The 20958-nt window shown below is 33.7% G+C and overlaps 1 protein-coding gene across 2 annotated transcripts in view; it reads left to right on the forward strand.

The window, feature by feature from the left end:
* Positions 1–20958, forward strand: part of LOC107678638 (GPI ethanolamine phosphate transferase 2-like) — a 137605-nt gene that overhangs the window by 78666 nt on the left and 37981 nt on the right. For both annotated transcript variants that reach the window (XM_016473984.1, XM_016473985.1), the window contains 2 exons: positions 9224–9630; positions 20696–20887. In XM_016473984.1, the coding sequence (XP_016329470.1) occupies positions 9224–9630; positions 20696–20887 (599 nt within the window). The remainder of the gene's footprint in view (positions 1–9223; positions 9631–20695; positions 20888–20958) is intronic.

A 20958-nucleotide genomic window follows, 5' to 3' on the forward strand; every position in this document is an offset into this window, starting at 1 on the left:
GCAGGTCATTCCACCAGGAGGGAACATTTAATTTAAAAGTCTGTGAAAGTGATTTTGTGCCTCTTTGGGATGACACAATAAAGGGACATTCACTTGCAGAATTCAAGCTTCTAGAGGGCACATAGTCTGTAGGCAAACATTAATGCCTTGAATTTTATGCGAGCAGCTATTGGTAGCCAGTGCAAATTGATAAACAGCCTATTTCTATGTAGAGAATATATATATATATATATATATATATATATATATATATATATATATATATATCTATCTATATATATATATATATATACAATCTGATACTGTTTTTGGTGCAAGTGTTCTTGACAAACGTGATAACCAGTGAATAAAAAAAATAAATTTCTACATAGAAATAGGCTGTTGCCCCTTTGAAATGCTCCACAGCCTCAGATGTATAATTGACAGATGCAGATCCAGGAGACAATTGGCTGTATTTCCAATTAATTCTCCAGGTAATGGGCTCTCTGAGGATCCAGGCCAATTTGACAGAAATTTGAGTTACTTCCACATGCGTGACAGTGACCCCTCACATAGTTGTGAGACCGAGGTGAAGGGAATCATGGGATTGACGTCAAGCTTCTGCGAGCTGCTCATGATTGACATTAACCTCCCTCACTGAAGGCTTATTGGAACTGCTGAGATCAGTATAAACTAGAGAATGATAATAATTCTAAAAGCATTGATGATTAATACTAAGACCAATGTCAAAAGAAGCACATTTCTGACAGTAACTTTTGTGTATTCATGTCATTTTTTTAATCCATTGGCAGGACAACCTTTAAAATGATATAAAAACATTTTTTTTTGTTTTATTTACTATATTATCCTATGCACATTTATATTTATACATTATGAAAAACAAAATTATTTAATAATTCTTATTTAAAATTTTGTTTAGCTATTATCGTGGCACTGAAAATAATAATGGTAGTAATATATTAAACCAATGTTACAGAATCAATCTTGGTGATTCCGGGTTGTTTCTGTATTTCATGCCCCTTGCTGTCAGGAATTCCGACACAGTGTTTAATTAGTCTGCATTAATTGCCTCCTGATTAATTAGTGCTGCTGTCATCCTTGTTAATAGAGATGTTTACTCGGCACTTCAGACGATGTTTTGATTCTTATTATAATCCAAAACTCAGAAGTTACTCTCACTCTGATAAGACCGCATCTCTCAGTCCTGCATCTGGTTATAAATGTGCTCATTTGCATATTCCTAAAGTCTTTGTAACATTTCATCAAAATGTAAAAACATACTCCAAAATGAAAGAACCTTTTTTTTTTTGCGTTTTTACTTTTATACTCTTGAAAATAAAGGTTATTTTTTGGCATCAATGATTCCATTAAGAACCTTTAACATCCATGGGATCTTTCTATTTCACAAAAAGTTCTTTATAGTGGAAAAAGGTTCTTTAGAGATTTTAAGTATTTTTCACACTAAGAAAAAAAATTATTCTTTTAAATATTGCCCACTGAAAGGTTCTTTGGGGATTCAAAAATTGTTCTTCTATGGCATAAGAAAAAAAGAAAGAAAGAAAGAAAGATCAATTAATTAATCAATCAATCAATCAATCAATCAATCAATCAATCAATCAAACTATCCTTTTGAAACCTTTATTTTTAAGAGTGTAATTGATATTCACCAGTATTCACCAAATAGCTATTTAATGATTATTATCTTATTGTTAATGGAGTCAGAAAGCCTCAAAAGTGTGGTATTCAGTACATCCCATGGAAATATTTGGCTTTTTTGGTCATTTTTGGACAAGCAAACATTTGATCCTCTTTGAAACAATATTAAACAAAATTGATCAACTCTGAAAAAGTACATTTACCACACCTTCATATCCATAAAATTAGAATCAGAAGAAATGGACATCTATTGATATTTATATTGAATAAATTATTAAAAGAAAGCTAATTTTCCTTGTTTTGTTTGAATACATTGACTTTCATCTTCAGCACTGTTTCAAAGAGACTCAGGTGATTTATTGTCCAAATATGTCAAGAAGCCAACATTTTTCACAATATGTACTTATTTTTATTCAGCTCAGAATCATTCAGGTATGAAACACATACTGTACACTAGTGTTGTAGTCAAGACCACCTAAACTGAGACCAAGTCGAGACCAGCTACTGTCAGTACATCCATGACGTGCTGCTGTGAGCATGTAGGAGATAGGGCTGCTCTCAACTAAGGATTTTTCTGGTCGACTAGTAGTCATTCATTTGAAGCATTAGTCGACTAATCGCACGTTTATTAATAAACCATTTAAATCGTTATAATGAGCCTTTAATTGCCTACATAGCCTAATAAGCGCTCAAGCGCACGCATAAAGCTTGCCACAGCGCACCGGCAGAAGTAATGATTATGAATGTGTCAGGGAAAAACATTAAGGAGACTGCATTAACATTTTAATAATTCACTGATAAACGAGTGCTTTTTTTGTTTTCGGTTTAAGAGATGAACTCGGCAACACTGACTCGTCATCTCCGCAGTAGTGGACGCACCTGTATGCATGTTTCATACGGATTACATAATCTGAGAATATTTGTTTTCCATTTAAATTGGTTCATTTGAAAGTAGACATTCACTCTCTATAGATATATTTTTAATGTGTGTAAGGCAAAGATAGCTATGCACGGAGTTTCGCGCTCAAGTTCACAGAGACCGAGACGGCAGAAAGTGCATCATGTTTGCTTTCATTATTTTACAAAAGCGCAATGGGTTTTTTTTGTTATTGTGAGTGCACACAAATAAACGTAGAGTCTTTACAGATTTGAAAGATGTATTACTCTTATCTGTATGACCAAAAATGAGGGATTATTTTAAGAGCAAGTGAGCACACCGGCGCCTCCATCTGTCATGCAGTGAGCTCTACTGTTCAGTTTCCACACTCCACAGACACTTGAATAGTGCACATTTCTCTAGGTTAACATTAGATTGAGCGGCCATGTAAAGTTGCTAATACTTACATATTTCAGATGATAAGCCATATTTGAGGTCGGTGAATGATAGGAGAGTATTTGGATGTCCTGCCAGATGTACTGTATTACCAAAGACTAGCCGTTAACGATCTAATGAAATTTTGGTCAACTATAAGGGGGCAGCCCTAGTAGGAAATACTGCTGCTGCAAATATAACATATGAAATAACCCCCATATATAACATACATGAAATCACCCTGCAGCAGATCTATACAGGTGGAGCTGGGGAAGGTGGAGGGTTTCTGAAGCACACTGCAATTGCTACAGCAAACACTAGCCAAGTATTTGAATGTTGAGCAGCAGCTCATTGGCTGCTGATACAAAAAGAACCAATCAGCTGCACCATGTGAATAATGATCTCATTATATCAGATTGAGTTAGAACCTATCAGCCTGCGCCATCTAGAGTTTCATGACTTTGTATTTAGAATAATAGGAGACTGTTATTAATCAAATGAAATCACTAACAGAATTCATAATTTGCATTGCAGAGGTGGCACAGAAGCTGCATCTAAATTTGTGCAGTTACAACTACATAAATATTACTGAGATTAATGTTTTAAAAATGACATTTTGAATATAGAAATATGATTGAAAAATAAAATGAATATGAATATCAAATTATCACCGCCAGTAGTTTAGGTGGCGTCAAATCACTTAATGGGTAAATCACAGAATAATTTATTCAGCCAATTTGTTCAAAGCAGCTGGTTTATTTTACAAATCAGTGCTGTGTGTTGCTCGGAAAAGCACAAATGTTCTGCTATGAATTTGTTTTCATCGCCGAAAATATTTATACAATATTAACACTGTTTATTTGCCAAAATAGCAAAAATAAATAAATCAATACATAAATGCATAAATAAATAAATTGTGTCAGAAATGTAATTCACTTAATATTAAATTCTTGTTTGTTGAACGTTTGTGTAAAATCAATATCACATTTTGTAATTATGCTCATATTTTTGAAAACAGCTCTCTTGCTCTTGTGATATTAATTTGATATGAAAACAGGTCTCATACAAGTACTTTTTGCAGTCAAATCTTGAATTTTTTGGGGCATTTGTATTCATTTTGCTCAATTTTTGACAGAATTCCCTATTAAATTCTGACCAGGCACAAGAGTATCAAAAGAAATAAAATTTGAAATAAGTTATTGACGGCCTCAAGTACTACAACAACACTACTGTGCACTTTCACATCAATTCCTGACGGATAAAAGTATTTTATTTTTCCTAAATGAATATTCTGTTCTACTCGCATTACAGAAGTAAAATGGGCTGTAAATGCTGTTTCACGTTGACCTCAAAAAAGTACAGCTGCAAAAATAGGCTGTTTAATTGTACTAGTCAGAGAGAGGGTGGAAAATACTCATGAAAAACTCATTTACAGTGCAGAAAGCGTAACATTATAAGTGGACTTAAGGGAAACATAAAATACTGTATGATATGTCCACTTTAAAGAAACAAACAGGCTGTTTAGTTACACATGAGCTGCTGGTCAGGCCCACATACAGCCTGTCGTCAGAGGGAATTTCTGTCTGTTTCTGCATTAGCATATAGATTAGCGTGCGTGGCCCCGTTAGCTCAGCGCTTGCTCCTGCAATGATGAAACCATTGGAGACCTGAGCATGCAGCCGAGAAAACAAACTCCTGATGCTTTTGTGCTGCTTTTGGTCCAGACTCTCGTGGATCCAAATATTCCCTTCGATGGGACCGACAATATGAAAAAGTGAAAAGTAAAGAGAGACGGTTTACTTAGAAATGAGAAGCGAGAACGAGTTCATCCCAGACGGTGTTTACACAAACACAAGTTGCTTACACAATCCATTTCCTCCGCCGGTTGACTTCCGCCCAGGTGTTGCCCCGGGTGATGAATGGGAGGCATTGGTTGCGGTGGCGAGGCCTTGTCACACCGGTGAGATGTGACCGGTCCCATTGGTAACACACATCAAGGCTGCACATGGTCGTATTCATCATGACCAGGGACACACACAACCAGTCACAGAGCGACCAATTAGTATTGTGTTATCAGCGCAGCTGAGATGCTGTTTATCGCTTAGAAATACTGTCTGTTGTTTGAACTGAGGAAGAGCAGCACATTTAACATCAGTAATGTGAGGGAAACTGAATTTTCACTGGAAGTAAAGTAGGGTGGGATTAGGGCTGTGTGTTAAAAAACAAAAACGATAATTATAACTATATATTTTTCCCTAAAAATTATAAATTATAACATGTTCTATAAACGTCCGATGTAATGTTTATGTGTCAAAAGTGGAACGATCGTTAACAGTGCCACACCAAAGTCCCTTTCGAGGAAAGTCTGTTCACTCGGCGGCCATATTTGCAACGCCTCCGGGCAGTTCAAACAAGACCAAGTCCTATCTAAATGAATGGGGGAATCCTGAAATCTCAAAAACTGCTCGCTGAACTCACAATTACATAACATATTTCAAATCAGCAACAGAATCTGAAATGAACTGCCCCATGAATGTTGTTCCTTATGCTTAAATAGCGTTTAAAAGGCTTATTTTTCAAGCTATACCAGCCAATGCACATGCGCAGTCAACACACTTATGACTGCACCTGCTCAATTGCTGGTCTAGCCTCAGGTTTCTATGGGAACCGGAGCTTCTAATGGCTGCTGCAGTGACGCAATGACTTTACCAATCAGCGATTGGCTCTTTCATTTAGAAGGTGGGACTATTTTGCTATATTGTGCATTGCAGTTTCTCCCATTCATAAGTATAGGAGTGAACCGTCTTTGTATTTCTATAGTTTTTGGCCACACGGACCAATTACCAGCTCGGCTCAAACAGCAGCGTGGTGTGAGCAGATGCTTTTACTTGCTGATCGGTCTCAAACACGCGACCAGCGCTGTGAGATCCAGTGAGAAGTGCTTGAATTCAATGAAGAACACATGGAAATGTCTTGGTTATTTAGTTTAAAGCCAGATGAAACGGCACGAGAAACACTGTGCCATGAACAATCCTGTTAGAAGGCTTTTCCGTGGATTTACTGTAGTAACACTAGCTTCACCACGGTATTGCGGCAGAAATGTGGGATATACATATTATATTATTAATGTAGACATATTAAATGTTTTAAAGAAGTAATGGTTGTTATCAAGCTATAACATTTGTGCATGTATTTATACTAAATGTATTTACACTCTTAAAAATAAAGGTGCTTAAAAGGTTCTTCACAGCGATGCCATAGAAGAACCATTTTTGGTTCCACAAAGAACCATTAATTCAAAGGTTCTTTAAAGAACCATCTCTTTCTTACGTTTTTGTAATATGAAGAACCTTCTTTCGCCACGAAGAACCTTTTGTGAAACAGAAAGTTTCTTCAGATGTTAAAGGTTCTTTATGGAACCATTTAGACAAAAAAGTTATTCTATGGCATTTTGAAGCACCTTTATTTTTAAGAGTACAGGGTACTGTTTTTCATATAGAAACCATATAGTTACATTTTACTACGGTAGTGAGGTGCTATGTGGTTTTACCTTTGGTTATCATAATCAGATTTTGTGATACTATAGATGGCCAATGGTTAATTTTAATAAAAGTAGAGTCCCAACTCAGTCAGAATATTTCAATTTTACCCTGTATATATGTTACTGTTTTTGTTAATGAACATAAATTTACATCTGCATCATGCCATCAAAGTCAGGGAACACACATCTGTTTTATGATTTGAAACAATATCACACAGAGCATGCAGAAACTAATAAGTGTTTTGAATATTGTACCTCAGGTTTGTGAAATGTTCACCTGTGTGGCAAGTGTTTGTCATGTTCTGACCAAAAAAAAAAAAAAAGTAGTTTAAAACCATAATTAACTGATTTCTGCAACTTTCACTCAGGAGAAGAAATTTGCCTTTAAAGAAATAAAGATTTAACATTCATTGTGATGATATCGATATCAACTGATAAGAAAAAATTAATCATGATAATTTCTTCTATATCACCCGCAGCCCTAGGTGGGACTTTTTTTATCATCAGGACATGATATGAGCAAGTGTTATTTTAGTATTACGTATATACTCTTATAATATTTATTAATACTTTAAGTTAGCTTTTTAAAATTTCTGTAATCATTTTTTTATTTGTTTACATTTAATTTTTGTGTTCCTTTTATATATTTCTATATGTTATTATTTTGTTTTTATTTCAATTTTAGTTCAGATTTATTTTTTAATTTTTTATTTCCAGTTAGTCATTTTAGTGCTTCAACTGCACACTTATTTCAGTTAATTGCCAAGGCAACATTATAATTGTCAGGTTTATATTTTATTTTATTTCAGCATATTTAAATGAACAAACAAACATATTTTTAGTAGTTGCAGCTTAAGTTTATGATAGCTCTGATATGATCCTTTGATGTTATATGATATGATATTTAGTGTACTATAAAAAATGACTAGTAATATAATGAATACAATATAATTAGGCCTAATAGAATAATATTTTAATGTATATTTATATATCTATAAATGTAATATTTAATATGTATTCTAATTTCTACTTACATTGTATTATAATGTATTATTTTTATTTATTTTATTTTATTACTTTATGTATATTATATTAGGCTTGTTTCTTTATTAAAAATGTTTTTTTATTATGTATGTTCCTATATATTCTATTATTTATATTTTTATAAGTAATATATATTTTTACGTAATATGTAATAGTTTGCATATATGTTACATATGTGACATATTAGTAGAAATGCAATATTATTTATTTATTTATATTATTATTTTTAAATGAGTCTTCTAGTAAAAATTCAAAAAATCCTTGAAGCATGATACATTTAATGAATAAGATATTATGAAGCTGTTTTACTTTGTTTTATATTTATTAGCTGTGTGTGTGTGTGTGTGTGTGTGTGTGTGTCTCATTGCACTGGCAGATATTGTTACTTGATTTTAATTTGATTGCACAGAGTGAAAAAATCTGCCACTGCAGTATGACTAAATGCACCCTAACAACCATATAGCAGTGATCTGTTTTCCACCCACACTACTGTAACATCATGCGAACACCAATGATATTTTGTTCACAAAAATATAGTTGGTTAATAATATTTTCACCCCGTGTGGCTGCGATTAGAAGGAAAGAAAATTTGTTTCAGATGCAAAAGATTGTGATTACACTTTGATGAAAGATGATGTGATGTGAAAGAACATTTGTGTCTCCAGAATAACAGGCACTGATTAATCATTTGTAACGAGACCAGAGACATGTATTACGATGGGATGCAGTTGTGTGTGATTCCCTAGAGAAACGAGTGTGTGTGTGTGTGGCTGTTAGCACTTTCCCTTTGAGTCAACACTGCTCTACTCCCTGCAGCCCTGCACTTACACACTGTGGGAAACAGTCACAACATGCTCTCTCACCTGTGTGTGTGTGTTTGTCTGTTAGCTCAGGGCTCTACACATCAAAGTGCTGTCTGTAAAGTTGTTTTACAGTGTTGGACACCGGTGACTTTGGTGTTAGCTGCGTTTTACTGTCACACACTGTCAGATGTTTCAGTTATTTGTGGTTTGTGCCCTTTTCAACTCTCACAGCTTCACCTTTTCCACTCCATTTCTCTCTCTATGTTTCACATCTGACTGCATGTATTGATTTTTTAGTGCATTTTTGTGCAAACTTTTGTCTGCATGGAAGATGCCATACGGGATGTGTTGCTGAAAAGATTGATATTTTTGGTGCGAATGTATTTCAACAGCATAAAACTGCGTAAAAGCTTTGTTGCATGTATCATAATTGTGTTTATCTTTTGTTTCTCAGTAGATTTCTGTTTCAAATAAATGCTGTATTTGAGCTTTCTATTCATCAATGGATCCTAGAAAAAGAAATGCAGCATTGTTTTTCTCAAAAACATAAAGCAGCATAACAGTTTTCAACATTGATTATGATAAGAAAGCTTTTTTTGAGCTGCAAATCTGCATATTAGAATGATTTCTGAAGGATCATGTGACACTGAAGACTGGAGTAATGATGTTAATAATGATAATAATGATGAATAAATTGACTATTTTGTGTGATATTCAGAGTTGCTGTCTGTGTAAAGCTCCAAATCAGTCACTTATGATATGAGGCTCTATTTCAGTTAGTACGCTGCCTTAGAAGGTAGCTGCCGATGTAGTAAACAGACTCAGTTTGAAACAAGGATAATATGTAACCTCTCTCTCTCATTCTAGGGTTCTGACTGGACTCTGTCGGAGTTGGACGCTCTGTTGCTGATCGGTACAGTGGGTCACACCCTCAGTTTGGCTTCCAGCAGCTTCATAGAGGAGGAACACCAGACCTGGTACTTCCTGCTCAACACGCTGTGCCTGGCCGTCTTCCAGGATGTCTGCAGGAAGTACTTCAGGGAACAGAGGCATCGAGATGAAGAAGAGGATGAAGGGCCCTTGCTTCCCACTGGTGCCGAGGAAGGACCGTCATTCTCCCCGGCGGTGGAGCTGGGAATGAGTCCGGGCTCGGAGAAATGGCTGGCGCTGGCGACCCCACTGCTGACCTTGACCTGCTGTCGCCTGCTGAGGTCACTGAACCAGACCGGAGTGCAGTGGGCACACCTGCCTGACTTTGGACACTGGCTCAACAGGTAAGAACACAGAGATATCACATTTGGTTTTGGGTCCTTATGTGGAGCCTGTTGACTAACTATAATTATGACAAAATATATGATTATTTATATTAGGTAATATTTTATAATAATTAATTAAAATAAATAATTTTGGTCTAATAATTTGTATTTATAAATTTTTATTTAATTATACATTTTTTATTAAACCTTATATTATTTATTAAAACTTGAGTTTTTCCCCTCCACAATAGCATTATATTTCAAGTATATTTTGATGGAAATAAGGTTGCTGATATCAGAATTTTAGATTCCAGCGAAAGTTTACAATTTTTAATGCTAGTTGCAACAGAAACTAATACTAGGCTAACTAATATAAGTAAAAAAGTCCTCAAACAATTACTGAAGACAAGTTAACAGTCAGTAATACAATAAAAGCAAATTGCAAACAATAAAACCAATGCGACAGAAAAATATATAAATGAACAATGCTTTTAGTTTTTCATGTAAGTCTATTTACCTAATACTATTCTACAGAAATGGAACAATCAAATGTAAAATAAAACATTTGATTCTTATTAAAGCTACAAAGTAACGCAGTCAAGAGCAGTGGTAGATTTTCTAATTTTCTTTTGTTTTATTTGATTTACATTTATATGGAAGCTCGTTTCCATCATGGGATAAAAAAAAAAAAAAAAAAGTAAATGCGACTTTTTATCTTACATTTCTCACTTTTTTTCTCACAATTTCAGGTAAGTCTTATCTTTGACTTTTTTTCTCACAATTGTGGGGAAAAAAGTCTGAATTATGAGATATAAACTCTTTTATTCCATGTTGGAAAAAAAAACAGAATTGCGAGATACAAACTCAGAATTCTTAGGAAGAAAGTCAGAATTGCAAGATATAAAATAATCTCTGAATTGTGAGAAAAAAAGTTTATTATTTATATTTTGCAATTCTGACTTTTTTTCTCGGAATTGCAATTTTATATCACACAGAAGCCTCCTGGGGAGCAGCGTACTTCTTCTAAATATCAAGCACGTCCTTCAGTAGACTACATTTTACAGTAGCCATGTTTCATTTGACTGATTTGTATGTTAAGTTTAGACTTTTTAAGGAGGAGCAAAAGCTCACCGCTATTAAGGAAAAGAAACAGAATGTGGCACATGAATGGTTTTATCCTGATTATTGTGTTTTCATAATTGTGGAAACTAAAATTCAATGAATCGCACAGTCCTACTAACTAGAACTGTTCAGTCATTTTTGAGGATGTGCTGCTCTGCTCTGAACCATAGTGAGACGTCTGACTGTCTGCATAGGGAGTTAATGGTGCATTCACACTGACAGCGATTAAATCACCGCAGGTTGTCGGGTCGCTGCACTGTTGGGTGCTTGTAGGCGTTTCAACTCGACTGCAGTATTCAGCCGTGTCTGGCAGCAGATCTCTGCACAACTTTGTCATATCATACAGTCTCTTTTGCTCAAGTCGACAACTCTCATTGAAAATGAATCACATCAGTCTGTGGTAATGATGTGAATCGCTTCCATTGTGAATATTGTTAAAATATATTTGACATACTGTATTTACATAATTATTGTTATTATGTATTATTTACTATACACTGTATAGTATCTACATTATTTATAATACATTCATTTTACTATATATATATATATATATATATATATTATATATAAAATTGCATGTATATATTCTATTTAGCAACAATATAATTTTTTTATTAATTTGAAAAATAATTTATAATTTATCCTTTATCTTATCTTTTATTTATCTTACTTTGCTCTTTTGTGACAATTTTGATGCATTATTTATTTATTGCTGTTTCTTTTGTTAATTCTTCCATTAATTTGTGTATTCTTTTGTTTGTTTGCTCAGTTGTTTTTTGTTTGTTCTTTCTTTTCTTTGGTTATTGTCTCATTTGTTTGCACTTTATTTTCTTTGTTTGTTTGCACTTGTTTTTCTTAGTTTGGCCATTTTTTTGTTCATTCTTGTTCTGTTGATAATTGTTTTTCTTGTTCTTTTGTCACTCTGTTTCTTGTTCAGTTCATTCGTTCATTAGTTGGTTGGTTCTTTTGTTATTTTGTTTGTTTGTTCAGTTGTTTATTGGTTTGTTCTCTTTTCTGTTTGCTTTCTCTTACATTAGTTTATCCATTATTTTGTTCTTAATTTCTCTCTCTGTTTGTTTGTTTGTTTGTTTTGCTCTTCATTCTTTCTTTTGTTCATTCTTCCAATCATTTATGTATTATTTTGTTTGTTTGCTCAGTTGTTTGTTTGTTCTTTTCTTTGGTTGCTTTCTCATTTGTTTGCACTTTGTTTTCTTTGTTTGTACTTTCTCTTACATTAGCTTATCCATTATTTTGTTCATAATTTCTCTCTATGTATGTATGTTTGTTTCTGCTTTTATTCATCGTTTTACTCATTATTTATTTGATCTTGTCTGGTTCATTCATTTGCACGTTCTGTCTTTAGACCAATATTTTCCATATCTGCTTCTTCTCCAAAGCCAGATATGGAGCCCATGCCACAGGTTTGTTGACAATAACGTCACGATGTCAAATCTGTGAAATATGCACCATATTTTGTTTGACTGAAGATAATCAGTGAATATTGAGTGCTCTGGTCTGTTCCTCAAACAAGACTATCATATGACTTCAGAAGACTCGGACTACAGTCAGACAGCAAGCAATTAATGTTCACAACCTCTGAATCTCACGGTCTCTTTGGTTTTATATCTGAGAGAAGGACTCTGGACTCTCCTGGGCTCATATTCAGACTGCCTGCAGACTTTTTGGCTAATGAAAAGATCGTTTTATGAAAAGAGGACTAATTGCTACATTGCAAAGAAGTTTGAATGTATTCGTCCCTTTTATTAAGCATTTTAATTAGTTGGCATTTTAATAATTATTCTGGCTCTTTTCAAGATTTTTTGTCACACCGCAGGACTGTTTAAGTATCTGCAAAACTGATTAAAAAATGATAAAATCATAATGATGACTAAACTATTTTGCATATAACAGTTCTGTTTGGGAACGTTATTTGTCAGCTAACCAAACACGCTCTTGCAGTTTGTTTGATAAATATCCCCTAAACTTCCACCATCTAAACACACTTCACCTCGGGCGATTAACTTTGTTCTCTCCTGTGTGTTATGATCTGTGCGTCTCTGGAAGCGGCACACACACGAACACACACTTACAGACAGATGGTACAGCGCTGGCCTGTGCCAGCGTTATTCTACCCCATTAGCCAGTATCCAACCAGTCAGCCAATCAAAACCCAGCTTGGTCTCACACAAAGAGCCTCAAGAGTAAATCAACAGACAGAATTTGCCAACAATCCTGAGAAGCTTCATTCCCCAATTTTTTGCTCTCAATTTAGTAACTTTATCCCTTTGTAAATTTATATATTGGTTATTGGTTATTTCCGAACATTCATTTTGCCATTAATTGTAATAATCCAGTGAGATTTTTGTTTGCACAAGGAGTCTGAGAACAGCCAGTGCTCCATAAAGAGGTCTGATTTCATCATCATCCAGTCTGTGTGGAATGACATGAAGAAACAGAACAAACTGAGACAGACTAAATCCAGAAGAACTGTCAACATCTCCAAGATGCTTCAAGAAACCTACCTCAAAAAGATAGAAATAACTGACTTAAAACCATTTTTTAGCTGGTGAAGATACTAGTGTTCTAATTTTATATACAGTATATATATATATATATATACACAGTATATGTATACTGTATATATACTGCTCTTTTGTTCCTTTTTTCCTCATTTTCTAACCAAGACTGCATTTATTTGATAAAAAATACAGTAAAAACAGGTAAAATTGTAAAATATTATTACAATTTGAAATAACTGTGTTATATGTAAATATATGTTTCAAATGTATTTTATTCCTGTGATGAGAAACTGAATTCTTCAGACAGTCTTCAGTGTCACTTTTGACAGTGATTTCAGAAATCATTCTAATATGCTGATTTGCTGATCAAGAAACATTTCTGATTACTCTCATTGTTTAAAACAGTCTTAAAACAGCTTGTGGAAACTGTGATACTTTTTTTTTATTTAAGGATTTTTGGATGAATCAAAATTGTTCAATAGAACAGCATTTATTTTATTTTTTTTATAGATTTTTTTTAACCTAACAGGCCGTAACAACAGTAGTGCATATAACATGAGGGTGCCTAAAAGATGTTCGTTTTTATCTGAAATATTCCTTTAACAGCAGCATAGAAATCAATATTAGTTTCATACATATAAACATGATACACTCATATCCACAGAATAGAATACTGTGCTCTTTCAGTCTGTATCTGAAGTGTTTATAGAGGTGGGTCACACAAGCTATACGTTCGCAGGGTTTTACATTGATGTGTCTTGATAGATCATAGATGAGATCATGGATTGATAGCTCTCGTCTCTTAAGTGCATCACCTGCCGTCCACATCTAAAAAGCCTTCAATGCCACACATAAAGACTTTCCTCTCTATCTCTCTCCCTCTCTTTTGCCCACCAGCCAGCTCTGATGAAGAATAATTATTGCGGTCATAGTAAATCTCTGCATTCATACAGGAGAGATGGAGATGTGCCAGCATCTCTGGAGAGCGTGATTTCCTGTCTTTGTGGTTTGAAGCGTCCATCGGTGGACTTCTCATTACATATATGGAGCTTATAATTATACGTGCTGCGATGAATCTCAGCGTAGATGGCTTTTATTATGATTATGTTTAAAGCACACAGCATGAGAGCGAGTGAACTGATGCGCGAACCGTCTGAGATAATTGAATTGCCTTTAAAAGAATAGTTCATCCAAAATAAAATACAAAAAGACATCTTTTACTCACCCTCATGTCTTTGCAAACCTCATAAATCACTTTCTTTAATAAAATGCTGAAGAAATTCTGCTGAAGGATAAAGCTGCTCTTTTCCATACTAATGAAACCTCTCGAATCTCGAAATCTAACATGACACCTTTTTTTGTAAACTATTCCTATAAGTATGCAGTTTGTGTAAGTTTAACTTTGTTTTTAAAAGTTATTGATTTGGAATTTGGAATATTGGAAGAAAAGTTTCGAGTAGTATTTTTAATTTTGAACACTTTGATCTTTTTATTCCAGTTTGAATTTTTTTTAGATGTGTGTTTCTGTGTTTGGGATTTGGTGGCTCGTATTATTGTTTTAGTGTGCACTAATTAATATTTCATTACCCGGCTGAAACGGGCCCTACGGGAAGAATCTGCATTATCTCTGCGAGAAACGCTCGCTCCTCTTCCCTTCCGCTTAGATCTGTTACTAATGCAAATAGAGCACAGCTGTGAACAACACTTCATCTGAAGGTTGTAAACGATCGTTTGCCTTGTTTTTACTGAGGATTTTATACCATCTACACTGCCATTCAAACGTTTGTGTTCAGTAAAAATGCTTTTATTTATCAACGACACATTCAATTGATCAAAAGTGACAGTAAAGACGTATAATGTTACAAAAGATTTCAAATAAGTGCTCTTCTTTTGAGCTTTCTATTCACTAAAGAATCCTACAAATCAGTGTTTTTACAAACATATTAAGAAGCACAACTCGTTTCAACACTGATAATAATAATAAATATTTCTTAAGCTGCAAATCATCATATTAGAGTGATTCCTGAAGGATCATGTGACACTGAAGACCCGAGTAATCACAGAAATAAATTACATTTTAAAATATATTCAAATAGAAAACTGTTATTTTCATTTGTAGTCATATTTCACATTATCACTGTCTGTACTTTGTTTTTGATTGAATAAATCCAGTACTAGGGAGCATAAGAGAGTTTTAAATGGTAGTTTGGTTCACATTTATGAGATTTTCATCTGTTCTTTTTGCGCTTTGTTGATTTGATATTAACTCTGAACTCATTTTTGCTTTATTTTAGATTCATGCATTTAAAAACAGCAGCTTCATTCTAGTTTTTCTCTGCACTTTGACTCAAAAAGTCTGGTCACAAACTCCTCTTTCGTTGTGCAAAGGGCTGTTTTATTATTCACCCAAAAAGCATGCATGAATGCACACTTGGAAAATAGAAAGCCAGAAATAGTATACAATCAGTGCACCGGATTTGAGAACTCTTATCATTTGATGGCAAAGATGAATATTTTAAGTGCGGCCGATTTGCACAAAAATACTTTTACTTGCTTCTTATGAAAGATTTTAATAGTCAAACTTCATAATTCATATGACACAGTTGACACTTGAGCCGAACTTTAGACTTAAGAACGGTTGCACAAATAAAGTAATTATCCTCTCTTTCGCTGGCTCTGTTCATTTGCTCAGATTGACAGGTCTGTTATTGTCCTGCGCTGACCCTCTCTGGTATTATCCGGCTTTACTCTGACAGAACACAGCTTTCTCATTTCTGCGATATGTCAGCGCTATTGTTTGAAGAGTCTTAATTGGATGGGCGTTGCATAGTATTCATTCAGAAGTTCTGCTGAGTAAACGTTTGCTGTCGTAAATGAGACGAGGTTTGTGTCTGAATTGACAGGTCTGGACGCTGGTTCCTATATGCTGCTGTGGTCAACAAAGCCTGATTGTTGCAATTTGGGGTTTTTGTGTATGTATATGCGTTATAGGGCTGTGTAGGTGAGAACACCCCACTTCTAAGGTTGAAGGAGGAGAGAAATGAGCAGAATAAATGGATTGGGGTGGGAATGAGAGACTAATCTTGAGACTAGTCTTGAGGGCGAACATCCTATAGTGCCTACATAGACAGCTGCCTTTTAAGAGTAATGTGCTGACTGAAAAGGAAGCTAAGCTAAACAACATGATACTCTAATAAGTAGAAAATGTACACTATCATCAAATGATTTTTAAGAAATGCGCTTAATCTTGTAATTCAGCAAGGATGCGTTACATTGATCAGTAAGTTTAAAGATAAGTTTAAAATGACTAAAACTAAAATTGAAATAAACATATCTAAATAAAAATATATACTAAAATAATAAAAAATGACAATCACACATAACAAAATTAAACTAAAAATGAAATAAATATAAAATCAATCTAAATAAAAATCTTTAAAAAAAGCACATAAAAAATAATATTTTTAATTCAGCAAGGATTCATTAAATTGGTCAAAAGTGATAGTAAAGACATTTATAGTTTTAGTAAAGATTTATATTTTAAAAAATAAATGCTGTTCTTTTGAATTTTCTGTTTATCAGATAAATGTCTCACAGTTTCTACAAAAATATTATTGAGTATGCAATTGTGGTCAACTATTAAGCATAAAATTACATATTTTTACATCAAGTTAACAACTAAGTTGAAATATAAAAAAACGAATAAAAATGGAAACTGCACATAAAATGACGGAAACTTTCAAATAAAATGAAAACTGAAATTAATAAATGGTATAATAAAAACATGAAAGTTTGAAATTATTTGTAAGTTTAACATTAAAATATAAAAAAATAAATAATAAAGAAATATTAAAAGCACATAACAAAATTTGAACTAAAATCAAAATGAAAAGTGAAAATATAAACAAAAATTTATAAAAAATATGAATGAATACTATAATAATATTTAAATATTTAAAATACATTTAAATAGAAAACTGTTATTTTAAATGGTAATAGTATTTCACAGCATTACTGTTTTTAAGGTATTTTTGATCAAATAAATGCAGTCTTGGTAAGCATGAGACAAAATACATACAAAAAAAAATCATAAAAACGTGAAAAAAAAATATTTTGAACAGTTATGTTACAAAATTATTGGATAAAATAATCATTATTTACGTAAATCTATTTTTGGTGTTGAATGTCATAATTAATTTCTTTTACCTTGTACTACATTTAGATTTTTTTTCTTTGACTTGTTGCAATGTATTCTGGGATCCTTCTTCTCAATGCTGCCTTACTGTATTTCTTATTCTGGTGACTTTTTTAAGCAGCCATTTGCATCAAGAACACACTTGTGTTTCCTGTAGCTCACTGGGTTTTGGATCTAAGCTTCATATTGAGGAATTTTTTCACTCATACATACTTTCCGGAGCAATCTGAGACTATCATACACGCCCTTGCACTTATTTTGAAACCCGACCCTGAAATGTGCGCTTATGCACACACAGGTGTGTGTGTGTGTGTGTGTGTGTGTGTGTGTGTGTGTGTGTGTGTGTGTGTGTGTGTGTGTGTGTGTGTGTGTGAAATGCATTAGTATTCTTCTGGCCGTCTTGGAGCAGATAGATGGGGAGCAGAGAGACGCTCAGGGTCACTGGCATCGGGATGAAAATTTCTCTCTCCGTCTGCGTTATCAGTCTTTTTTTCCTCTACTTCCTTTCTTGCGTGCTCTGTCAGCACCCTCTCTACCTCATTCTTTCTATCTATCTCTCTCAGTCCCACTCTCTCACTGTCTGCTCCCTCCTCTCACCCAAATAATTGGTCCTAAGTATATTCTGAATATACCAAACAAAATCAGCACTAGTGTTGTGTAACATATCATGTTTATTTCATTCAAGTGCTGTTTTTGGGACAAAGCCGTCTTTAACTACATGTTGTTTTGTGGAGAATCAGACAGTAATTGTAATCAGTGAACTGATTAGTAACCCTGGAGTTTGAGTCTTTTTGAGAACATTTTTTTTAACATCTCAAATCATTTGATTCAATTCTCAGTTCATTTTGACTTGTTAAACTGATTTACACTAAAAAAAGAAAGTATTTTATTATGGTAGTCTGTCCAAAAAAAAAATTTCGGAAAAATGCAGATGCTCAAGAACCATTGTTGAAGTTGAATGCAGTGTTTGTTGCGGAAATAAACTATAAATATTAAAACCTTTAACTTAAAAAATGTAAATAAAGAATGATGGTTACGACAAATTATGATTACAACTAAAACAGAAAAAAAATTTATAGAAATATTAGAAAAAAAAAACTAACTACAATTAAAATTAAAATGGAAAATACAAAAACAGAAGCTAAATCAAAATGTTAATAAATACTAATACATAATAAATAAGTTTAAAATCACTAAAAGTAATGAAATAAAAAAATACTTTAAATCTAAATAGAAATAATAAAAATGACACACGCACACAATAAAATAACTAAAACTTTAAAATTAAAATTAAAACTGAAAATATGAAGACAAAAGCTAATTCCAAAAATTAAGAAACGCTATAATATGTAAATTATAAATAAGTTTAAAATGACTAAAACTGAAATAAATATCAATGACATTTATTTAAAAAGTGCATTATAAAAAATAAATAATTAAAAAAATACAATAAAATGGCAAAAACAGTACATCAACTAAAACTTTCAAATTTAAAATGAAATCTGAAAATATAACGGCAAAAACTATATATTAGTAAATACTGTAACAATATATAATTAATAATAAAAAACACTGGTTGAAGTTTGTGAAAATTATTCAGTTTAAATTATTTATTTATTTAAACAGCTTATGAATAAGAATATACATTGATACATTGACACTGATTGATTTTGAATAGTGTGTAAATATTTGCTAATGCAAGTTTTATAGAAACCTAATGAGCCATATAGAGCATTCCAAAGAGTCACTTAAAATAGGTTAGGATATTAGGATATTAAAACAGTTAGGATATTACCTTTAGAAGTCAGCTGTCTATGTAGGCTGTAGACAGCATGGGAGATCACTATAGCTTTTGGAACAGAGCCTCTATCTATCTATCTATCTATCTATCTATCTATCTATCTATCTGTCTGTCTGTCTGTCCGTCCGTCCGTCCGTCCGTCCGTCCGTCCGTCCGTCCGTCCGTCCGTCCGTCCGCCCGCCCGCACTGCTGACACACACACACACACACACACACACACCTTTTGGCCTGGCCTCACCTGTGTGGCTCACACCTGATTACCTTAGATGAGAGGAGCACAGTTCAGCTGCATTCTGAACACTCACTCACACACACACACACACATGCTGTGCGGCTCTGTTTCTCTGTCTCCTGAATTCAGATGGACTGATACATCTGACATTATTTGAGATTTTTAACATTTTTAACATCTTTTTTTTTTTTATGCTTTGTGGGGATTTATCATTTGCAATGTCAGTTTGAGCATTTGATTTATGATTTGAGCATTGAATTACAGATTTATTTATTACATGTTTATACTAGGTTGATAATGAAAATTAAATATCAAATGCAAATGATTTTTAATTTGATTTTTGATACAGTTCATGCTTTCCTGAATGAGGAAAATAAATTGCATTTGAGCATTTGATTTCTCATTTGAGAAGCCGTTTTGAGAGTTTGATTTTTTTCTGTTTGATAATTTGAGCATTTGATTTCTCATTTGAGCAGCTGTTTTGAGGGTGTGATTTTTTTATTTGATCTTTTAAAGCATTTTATTTTAATTTTGTGAGGAAAAAACTTCCATAGAGTAGTTAATTCCATCATTAAATATGTTAAGTACACAGTCTTGAAACTTTGTCTTTTTTTCTCTTATTTTATTTTATTAATATTATTAATGTGAAGTAATAATTAATATAATATTTCTGACTTTTGATTGAGTGGCATTTTCTAATCTGGTGTATAAATAAACAAAACGACAAACATAGTATTTGTTTTTTAAGTGTTCAATCTTCTACCGTGTTTTTTTGCATTTGTCCTTGCAGACTTTGGCTAATCAGGTCCATCTAATGTAGGAACTTTGACTCCATGATGCATTTAGTAGTAGTTGTGGATTTCCAAGTTCCCAAGTCACATGTTCTATTGCAACTTGATGTTCTATTGCACTTTACCAAGTAAGAAGTGTGAAATTCTGAGCTAAATGGAACGCAACGTATTTGGAGCAGTAAGATTTCCGACATGACAGAAATCCAAATGGAAACACCAACAAAGTGTGTTATTGCAAAGAAACTCAGCTTAACGTGGAGGATTTGTTGCATCATGCCTGTTTATGCTATTATACAGTGTTTGCTTTGAGTTCAAATCATAAGGGGTTTGTCTTTCTGCTGTTTTATATTCAGCGTTTGCATGCATATGTAAGAAGAACATGTCTGCCCTGTTATTTATTCACCATGTGTGTGTTTTCAGTGGGGATCATAAGGCGTTCCTCTCCGTGTTGGCGGCAGTGTCTCTGGTTCTGATCTTCCTCCTGGTTCAGCGTCACTGCTCGCTGGTGTCTAAGATCGCTCTGGCTCTCGGCCTGCTCGGAGTTTACAGCTATCGCGCCGCCGTCGGAAACGTCCTGTTCCCATGGCAACACAGCAGCCGTGCCGTCTCCAAGTAAGTTTGATGATATTTAAATATCTTATTGACATTCCTTGAATGTCAGATGGTGAATAAATTAGCTCCCC

Source organism: Sinocyclocheilus anshuiensis, unplaced genomic scaffold, assembly GCF_001515605.1.
Source record: "Sinocyclocheilus anshuiensis isolate Anshui unplaced genomic scaffold, SAMN03320099.WGS_v1.1 scaffold877, whole genome shotgun sequence".
Taxonomy (NCBI): domain Eukaryota; kingdom Metazoa; phylum Chordata; class Actinopteri; order Cypriniformes; family Cyprinidae; genus Sinocyclocheilus; species Sinocyclocheilus anshuiensis.